This window comes from Eimeria tenella, genomic scaffold (assembly GCF_000499545.2).
Source record: "Eimeria tenella Houghton genomic scaffold, Eth_scaff186, whole genome shotgun sequence".
NCBI lineage: Eukaryota > Apicomplexa > Conoidasida > Eucoccidiorida > Eimeriidae > Eimeria > Eimeria tenella.
In genome coordinates this window covers 3706-13705 of record NW_013541697.1, presented here as the reverse complement: position 1 = coordinate 13705, position 10000 = coordinate 3706, and the positions used below count along the sequence as shown (strand labels likewise).

The following is a 10000-nucleotide window of genomic DNA, read 5'->3' as shown; positions in this document are numbered from 1 at the left end:
TTTTTCGCATTTCCTAATTTCATTTTTATTTCATTCTAATTCTATTTTGTTTTTACTTGTTTTATTTCTACTTGCTTTTATTGTTTTTAAGTGTCACCTTTTATCTCTTCACATTAATCAGATTAATTAAATTAAATAAATTGATTAAATTCATTAAATTCATTAAATTAATCAGATTAATTAAATTGATTAGATTGATTAATTTAATCAATTAATTTAATTAATTAAATTAAATCAAATTAAACTAAATCAAATCAAATAATAAACAACCAAATAAAACAGAACAAAACAAACAGCCAACTAAACCCACCAAATTAAACCAAACTAACCAAATCAAATCAAACTAACTCGATTAAATCAATTAAACCAAACCAAATCAAATAAGTAAACAAATAAACAAATTAATTAATTAATTAATCAATTGATTAATTAATTAATTGATTAATTAATTAATTAATTAATTAATTAAAATATTTATTTTGTTTTTAGGAACTGCAAGAGCGTCTGGCGGCGAAGCGCTTTCGTTTGGCTCCAAACAAAGCCCAGGAAGAAAACGCAGAAGGTCTTTTTTACTTTTTTGGCTTTTTTCGAATCTTTTGGACTTTTTTTTGGCTCTTTTTGGATCTTTTTTCCCCGCTTTTTTCCCTCTTTTGTCTCCTTTTCTGTCTCCTTTTCTTGTCTCCTTTTTCCGTTTGTTTTCTGCTTTTTTCCTTTTATTTACTCCATTTTTCACTGTTTTTGACTATTTTTGAATATTTAAAACTCTTCCCCACCTTTTTGAAACCCTTTTTGGCTCTTTTTGGCTCCTTTTTGACTATTTTCTCCCTTTTCTGTTTTCTTTTTTCTCATTTTTGCCTTCTTTTGTTGTCTCCTTTTGTTGCCTCCCTTTGTTCTCTCCTTTTTTCCTTTTATTTTCCTCTTTTTCGCCACTTTTTGACTATTTTTGACAATCTTTTCGGCTTGTTTGGCCCTTTTTATTTACTTTTGGCTCTTTTTTGTTCTTTTTTCTTTTCTTCTTTCTCCTTTTTGTCTCCTTTTGTTGTCTCCTTTTTGTCTCCTTTTTGTCTCCTTTTTGTCTCTTTCTTGTCTCCTTCTTGTCTCCTTTTGTTGTCTCTCTCTTATTTTTCATTTTCTCTTTTTGTCTCCTTTTGTTGTCTCCTTTTTATTCTTTTTATTTTTTCTCTTTTTTTCTTTTTGCCTTTTGTGGCCTTTTATGGTTTTTGCCCTTTTTCTGTCTCCTTTTATTCAATTAAATTAAATTTATTTAATTTATTTAATATATTTAATCAAATTTAACTTATTTAGTTATTTAATTTATTTAATTCGTTTAATTTATTTAATTCATTTAATTTATTTAATTAAATTCCAATTAATCCAATTTAATTCATTCCAATCAAATATAATTCAGTTTGATTCGTTTAATTAAATCAAATCAAATCAAACTAACTCAAATTAAACCAAAATCGAATCAACTTAATTTAATTAATTATATCAATTTAAATCAAATCAAACCAATTAAACCAATTAAACTAATTTAATCAATTTAACTAATTAAACTAATTAAGTTAATTAATTAAATTAATTTAATTAATTTAATTAAATTCTTTTCTTTTTCTTCAGCGCATGCAGCCCCAGAAGAGGCAACGCCTCCTGTAGAGACACCCGAAGTCTTCCGCAGACTTCGAGCCATCAAACAGCCAGTGACTCTTTTTGGAGAAACTCCATGGGAAAGGTAATTAATTAATTAATTTAATTATTTATTTATTTATTTATTTATTTATTTATTTATTTATTTATTTATTCAATTAGCTGTTCAAACAGCTCTCTAATATGTTATATACTTCATTATTTAGCCAGTGACTCTTTTTGGAAAAACTCCGTGGGAAAGGTAATTAATTTATTAAATTTATTTAATTCATTTAATTTAATTAATTTAATTAATTTAATTAATTTAATTAATTTAATTAATTTAATTAATTTAATTAATTTGTCAGTTTATTTATTTATTTATTTATTTATTCATTTGTTTGTTTGTTTATTTAGTTCGCCGTTTAATTTGCTCTCTGATAAGTTATATACTTCATTATTTAGCCAGTCACTCTTTTTGGAAAAGGTGTTTTAATTGATTATTTATTTATTTTTAATAATTTAATTGATCTAATTAATTTAATTCATTTAATTCATTTAATTCATTTAATTCATTTAATTCGTTTAATTAGTTTAATTAATTAGTTAATTGATTTGGTTCATTTATTTATTTCCTTATTCAATTATTTATTTATTTATTATTTATGTATTTATTTATTTATTATTTATTATTTTAGTTATTTATTTATTTAGTGTGTCTGCCCCATACGGACTGCGTTTTTTGTGGGGGATTTAAATCTATTCCCTTCCTCCAACTCCAGTTAATTCCCTTTATTTATTTATTTATTTTTTAATTTATTATTTATTTGTCTATTTATTTATTTATTTATTTATTTGTTTATTTATTTGTTGTTTATTTAGTGTGTCTGCCCCATACGGACTGCGTTTTTTGTGGGGGATTTAAATCTGAACTTCGCAAACAAACCAAACAACCATTCCCCTCCTCTAGCTCCATTTAATTCCCTTTATTTATTTATTTATTTATTTATTTATTTTTTATTTTTATTTTATTTTCGTTTTAGATATCAGCGCCTTTGCCGGCTGGAGGTACAGCTGATGGACGACGAAATGCCGGAGGGGCAAAAGAACGTTTTTCTGTCTTTGCAAAAAGAGGCCGAAGAAGAAGAAGAGATTTACAAAGGTTTTTCTTCCTTTTTGATCCTTTTTTGATCCTTTTTGGTCCTTTTTTTCGCTTTTTATCTTTAAATGTCTTTATTTATCTTTATTTACCTTTTTGTTTCATCAAAAATGCCTTTTTTAGCACTTTTAGATCATTTTTGTTTCTTTCACTTCTTTCCCTGTCACTAAAAGAGATTTACAAAGGTTTTTCTTCTTTTGTGATCCTCTTTTGATCCTTTTTGGTTCTTTTTGGTCCTTTTTTTCGCTGTTTATCTTTATTTTTCCTTATTTATCGTTTTGTTTCATCAAAAATGCTTTTTTTGGCGTTTTTAGATCATTTATATCCATTTTACTTCTGTTTTTGTCACTAAATGAGATTTATAAAGGTTTTCCATCATTTTTATTCCTCTTTGGTTCTTTTTTAATCCTTTTTGGTTCTTTCTTATCCTTTTTGGTTCTTTTTTATCCTTTTTGATCCTTGTTAATCCTTTTTGATTCTTTTTGCTTCTTTATTTTTGTTTATCTTTATTTATCTTTCTTTATTCTTTTGTTTCATTCAAAATTCTTTTTTTGGCATTTTTAAATCTTTTTTGTCGCAGATCTATAAAACCTTTTCACCTTTTTTGATCCTTTTTTAATTCTACAAATGCATTCTGGCCAACACTTTTTTTTTCATTTTTATTTATTTATTTATTTGTTATTTATTCATTTATTCATTTATTTATTAATTTATTTATTTATTTATTTATAGTTAATTAATTATTTACTTATTTAAATTTATATATTTATTTATTTATTTATTTATTCATTTATGTTTGTTATTTCTTTATTTATTTATTCATTCATTTGTATTTATTTATTTATTTATTAATATTTATTATGTTTAATTATTATTTAAATTTATTTATTTATAATTAGATAATTGTTTATTTATTTATTTTTATTTATTTGCAGGTGGTCAGCAAACAGAAGCTGCATCAAAGGAGACAGAAAAGCCCGAAGGCCAAATTCCAAAAGAAGAAACTAAAGAAGATGTGTCCGTTGCTGCTGCTGTTGCTGCTGCTGCTGTTGCTGCTGCTGCTGTTGCTGCTGCTGCTGTTGCTGCTGCTGTTGCTGCTGCTGCTGTTGTTGTTGTTGTTGTAGCTGCTGCTGTTGTAGCTGCTGATGCTGTAGCTGCTGCTGCTGTAGCTGCTGCTGCTGTAGCTGCTGCTGCTGCTTTTTTGGAATTAAAATTAATTAAATAGTTTAATAATTCTTTTATGACTTTATTTTTATTATTTTGCTTTTCAGAGTAATTAACTGGATAAGAGAAATGCTTTCTTTGTGGGAACAGGAACTCCGGGAAAAGTAAATTCTTTTATTTCAATTTTATTTTATTTCTTTTCTATTTGATTTCTTTTATTTTTCGTTTTATTTCTTTTACTTCTTTTTATTTTATTTCTCACTATTTTATTTCTTTTTATTTTTTTCTTTAATTTAAATCTTTTTTGAATAATTTCTTTTCAGCTTTAATTTCTTTTTTGATTCAGTTCTTAAAATCAAAAAGAATTCATTTGCAATTCTTTTTTCAATTTTAATTCTTTGTTCGGAAATCTCTTTTGATCCTTTTAATCCATTTTAATCTTTTTATTTTATTTTAATTCTTTTTATTTTCTTTTAATTCTTTTTATTTTCTTTTCATCTTTTTATTTCTTTCGGTTCTTTTATTTTCTTTAATTCTTCTCAAATCTGTAAATGCTTTTTAATCTTTTAATCTCTGACTTTTTATTTTTTTAATTCTTTTAATTTTTTAAATCCCTATTAGTCCCTTTTTCTTCTTTTTAATCTTTATTAGAACTCATTTTTATCTTTTTGTCTTTTTTCAACTTTTTTTATTTCTTTTAATTCCTTCAAAACCTTTTAATTCTTTTTATTTCTTTTTTTCTTTTTGTCTCTTTTTGTCTTTTTTGTTTCTTTCTTTTCCTTTTTTGTCCCTTTTACTTTTTTTACCCTCTTTTAATCTTTTTATTTCTTTTTTCTATTTTTGTTTCTTTATTTCATTTTATCTTTTTCGTCTTTTATCATCTTTTATCTTTTTCCATCTCTTTTTAATCCCTTTTATCCCGATTCAATATCTTTTATTTCTTTCTATTTCTTTTTATTTCTTTATTTATTTTTATTCTTTTATTTCCTCTTATTTCTTTTATGTCTTTTATTTCGTCTTAATTCTTTTTATCTCTTTTTTCTTTTTCTCGCCTTTAGTCCCCTTTATCTCCATCCTATCTCAATTGCATCTCTTTTAATCTCTTTTCAATTCACTTTAATTGATTTCAATTGATTTTAATTCATTTTAATTCATTTTAACTCATTTTAATCCATTTGAATTCATCAAATTTCATTGTAATTCATTAAATTTCATTTTAATTCATTAAATTTCATTTTAATTCATTTATTTTTTTTTTATTTTTAGATCCGAAGAAGAAAAGGCAACTCCCGAGGGCCGTCAGCAGGCGTCTATACACCGCCAGACCAAAAAGGATTTGCGGCCTTTAATAAAAAGACTTCGACAGAGAGAGTAATTTCTTTTTTTTGTTTTTTGTCTCTTTTTGTCTCTTTTTGTCTCTTTTTTGTCTCTTTTTTGTCTCTTTTTTGTCTCCTTTATTGTCTCTTTTATTATCTCTTTTGTTCCCTTCTTTGTTTCCCTTTTCCGGTGTTTTTTGTCTTTTTTTGTCCGCTTTTCTGCCTTTTTTCTGCTTCTTTTTTGTCTCCTCCTTCTTGCTTTTTGTCCCCTTTTATCTCTTTTATTGTTTTCTTTATTTCCCTTTTATTGTCTCGTTTGTTGTCTCTTTTATTCTCTCTTTTTGTCTCCTTTTTTTCGTTCTTTTTCCTTTTTTTGGCCTTTTTTGGCTCCTTTTTCTATCTTTTTTCCCTTTCTTTTTTGTCTCTGCTTCTATTTTTTGTCCCCTTTTTATCTCTTTTATTTCCTCCTTAATTGTCCCCTTTATCGTCTCCTTTTTTGTCTTTTAATTGTCCTTTTTGTTGTCTTTTTTGTCTCTTTTTTCCATTCTTTTTTGTCTTTTTTTGTCTCCTTCTAACCCTTTTATCTCCTTTATTTTTCATCTTTTTTTCTTTCTTTGTTTCTTTTTATCTCTTTTAGTGTCTCATTTATTGCCTCCTTTATTTCATTTATTTATTTATTATTTGTTTATTCATTTATTACTTTGTTTATTTATTTATTTATTTATTTATTTATTTATTTATTTATTTATTTATGTGGTTTGTTTAGTTTGGAGTTGGACATTTTGGAGAAGCTTTTTGTAATTGTGAATTTGGCGAAAGAAAGAAAATACAGAGAAGCTCATGGCGCGTAAGACTTATTTATTTATTTATTTATTTGTTTTATTTTATTTAATTATTTAATTTGATTATTTAATTTAATTATTAATTTAATTTAATTCAATTAGATTATTTAGTTTAATTATTAATTTAATTTAATTTAATTATTTAATGTAATTTATTCAACTATGTAATTAATCATTAATCGAATTAATAATTTAATTAATTTAATTGATTACAGCGAATAAGTATATAATTAAATAATTGCTTATTCAATTAACTGAAATAAACAAATAAATAAATAGATGAATAAATAAATAAACAAATAAATAGATGAATAAACCAAATACAAAATAAACAAGTAATAGATGAACAAAAGATTAGTTGATTAGGGGGTTGATTGAATAAGAAAAAAATGAAGTTGTCTCCAAGTCCCTAATTTGGGGTTTTAATTGTCTCCTCTCTTCACTTTCTGGAAGTCCCTAATTTAGGGTTTGAAGCCCTTCCTCTGCAGTTTCTCCAAAACACTTTTTAGGGTTTGAATTGTCCCCTCTGTTTAGTGTCTCTAAAACACTTTTTAGGGTTCAGAAGCCTCTCGTCTTAATTATCTCAGAGTCCCAATTTTAGGGTTTGAAATTCGTGCCCTTAAGTGTCTCAAAGTCCCCAATTTAGGGTTTAAAGCTCTTCCTTCTTCAACATTTCTATGTCCCTAATTTAGGGTTTAAGACATCCTCTCTTCAGTGCCTCAAAGTCTCTCATTTAGGGTTCAACGTATCCACCATCTTCAGTATCTCAAAAACCCCAATTAAGGGTTTAAACGTCCGCCTTTTTTTCAGCACCTCAAACCCTAATTTAGGGTTTAGCGTAAGAGTGTGGTTTTGATCGATTTTTGGCTCATTTTGACCGTGGAAAGCTGGGGTTTTTTGGGGTTTAATTGCAGCGAGGGTTTGGGAGAGTTAGGGAGGGTTTGAAGGGAGTGGAGTCGCTGTTTTAGGGTTTGGGGTTTGCAGGTTTGTGCTGCTGGCCGTGGGCAACGCCCCCTGGCCCATGGGGGTCACCATGGTGGGCATTCACGAGCGCGCGGGGCGCTCGAAACTGAACGTGAGCCAAGTCGCCCACATCCTCAACGACGAAACCACCAGAAAGTTCATTCAAATGCTCAAAAGACTCCTTTCTTTCGCGCAAAGAAAGTTTCCAACGGACCCATCGCAAACCGTTTTACTGTCTGTCCATCATGTCTAAAAACAGCGGAAAAAGAAGCACTTTTGGGGCCTTTTTGGAGCATTTTCGGGACTTTTCGAGCCCAAATTGTCACTAGTGAGGCCTCCAGAAAGGTCATTCAAGTGCTCAAAAGACTCCTTTCTTTCGCGCAAAGAAAGCTTCCAACGGACCCTTCACAAACTATTTCATTTTCTGTCCATCATGTCTGAAAAAAGGGGAAACAAAGGGACATTTTGAACCATTTTTGAGCTTTTTTGGGACTTTTGGGGCCTAAATAGTCACTAGTGAAGCCGCGAGAAAGCTTATTTAAATGCTCAAAAGACTTCATTCTTTTGCAGGAAGAAAGTTTCCAACTAATCCCTCGCAAAGTATTTTATTGTCTGTTCATTATGTCTAAAAACGTGGAGAAAAAGGGACATTTTGAGGCTTTTTTGAGCATTTTTGGACACTTTTGGGCCCATTTGTTCATCATTGAAGCCGCCCGAAAGTCCCTTCAAATGCTCAAAAGACTTCTTTCTTTTTAGCGAAAAAAGATTTCGACAAATCTTTACGAACTGTTTTATTAGCTGTCCATTATGTCTAAAAGAAACAGAAAAAAAGAGCAAAAAAAGGGACTTTTTGGAGCATTTTTTGGACTTTTTTGGGACTCTTAGGCCCGTTTGTACATCATAATGAAGCCGCGAGAAAGTTTATTCGAAAGTTTAAAAGACTTTTAAAAGGTTTCTTTTTTTGAACAGAAGAGATTCCAAGAGGTCTTCACAAATTGTCTTTTTGCCTCTTAATCATTCCCAAAAGAACCCGGAAAAAAAGGGACATTTGGGGACTTTTTGGGGTTTTTTGGAGCCAAATGGTCAAAAAGAAAGTTCATTTAAAAGCCCAAAAGATTTCTTTTTTTAAACAAAAGAAGTCCCAATTGGTCTCCAGAAAGTAGTTTTATTTTCTCTCCATCTTGTCAAAAGAAGAAAAAAAAGAAAAGAAAGAAAAGAAAGAAAAGAGAAAAAAAAGAACTTTTGGAGACATTTTTGGGACATTTTGGGACTCTGTTGGTCTCGATTTCTGCCACTTTTAAATTCATTTTAATTTCGTCCCTATTTCATTTTAATTTCATTGTAATTTCATTTTAATTTCGTTTTTTATTTCATTTTAATTTCATTTTAAGTTAATTCTAATTTCATTTCAATTTCATTTTAATTTCACTTTAATGGTATTTTAATGGCATTTTAATTTCATTTTAATTTAACTTCAATAGCATTTTAATTTCATTTTAATTTAACTTCAATAGCATTTTAATGTTCTTTCAATGTCCCTTTGAAGGCCATTTAAATGGCATTTAAATTTCATTTTAATTGCATTTTAATTTCATTTTAATGCCATTTAAATGTCTCTTTTAATTTCATTTTAATTTCACTTTAGTTTCATTCAAATGTTTCTTTTAATTTCATTCGAATATCCCTTTTAATTTCATTCAAGTGTCTCTTTTAACTTCATTTAAATGGCATTTAAATGCCATCTAAATGTTATTTAAATGCCATTTAAATGCCATTTAGTGGCATTCAAATAACATTTTTTAATGGCATTTAAATGTTATTTAAATGTTATTTAAATACCATTTAAATGCCATTTAAATGGCATTTAAATAACACTTAAACTGTATTTAAATAACATTTAAATGGCATTTAAATCTTCGTTCTATTTATTTTAATTCTTTTTATTTCTTTTACTTCCCTATGTTTCTTTATTTATTTCTTTCATTTATTTATTTGTTTTGTTTAGCTTATTTATTTATTTGTTTTATTTCTCTTAATTCCTCATTTATTTTAATTCCTTTATTTCTTTTGATTCTTCCTTTCTTTCTTCTCAATTTTTCTTTCTTCATCTTATTTTATTTATTTTATTTAATTTATTTATTTTGTTTATTTTACTTATTTTATTTATTTTATTTATTTTATTTATTTGTAATAGTAAATGAATAAAAAGTAAATAAATTAAAAAATAAATGAATAAATAAATGGATAAATAAATAAATAAATAAATAAATAAATAAATAAATAAATAAATAAATAAATAAATAAACAACAAATGAGTCGTGTCTGGCTGTAGAGAGTAGAGAGAAAAGAAGACACCCGAAAGTCATGCAGCAGCAGCAGCAGCAGCTGCTGCTGCTGCTGCTGCTGCTGCAGCAACAGCAGCAGCGACACTAGTTGGTGAGGTTGCTGCAGCTGCTGCTGGATCTGCAGCAGTCGTTGCTGCTGCTGCTAGCTGTTGTATCTGGTGCTGCTGCTGCTGGCGACTTTGCTACAGCTGCTGCGCTGCTGCTGCTGCCGCAGTTGCAGCGGCTCTGCTGCTGTTTCTGCCGCAGCAACAGCAGCAGCAACAGCAGCAGCAGCAGCAGCTACACTGGGGCCTTGTTTTGCTGCTCCGAGCAGCACATTGGACATCTGAAGACAAAATAGGAAAGTAAAAGTAAAAAGAATTAAATTAAATGAGTTAAATGTTTATTTGTTTCTTTAATTCAAACAAAACAGACAAAAAGACGCAGCTCGCGATCAGCTGCTACAGCAGCTGCTGCAGGGGGCCCCGGGGCCTCTCGTTGGCATTTTTAGATCGAAAATTAATTCATAATTCAATTATTAATCTTTTTATTCATTTAAAACCTTTTTTCAATTAAATCTAGCAGCAGCAGCAGCAGCAGCAGCAG

General features: G+C 28.2%; 1 protein-coding gene across 1 annotated transcript in view; it reads left to right on the top strand.

Moving 5' to 3' along the window:
* The window catches only part of ETH_00016285 (pre-mRNA splicing factor 18, putative), a gene marked incomplete at both ends in the record, with an annotated part of 8386 nt that extends 1063 nt beyond the window's left edge, over positions 1 to 7323 (top strand). Inside the window, 8 exons of the mRNA XM_013373971.1 lie at positions 490 to 562; positions 1621 to 1732; positions 2670 to 2788; positions 3721 to 3802; positions 4057 to 4113; positions 5216 to 5320; positions 6032 to 6112; positions 7092 to 7323. Of these exons, the coding sequence (XP_013229425.1) occupies positions 490 to 562; positions 1621 to 1732; positions 2670 to 2788; positions 3721 to 3802; positions 4057 to 4113; positions 5216 to 5320; positions 6032 to 6112; positions 7092 to 7323 (861 nt within the window). The remainder of the gene's footprint in view (positions 1 to 489; positions 563 to 1620; positions 1733 to 2669; positions 2789 to 3720; positions 3803 to 4056; positions 4114 to 5215; positions 5321 to 6031; positions 6113 to 7091) is intronic.
* Positions 7324 to 10000: the final 2677 nt, after the last annotated feature.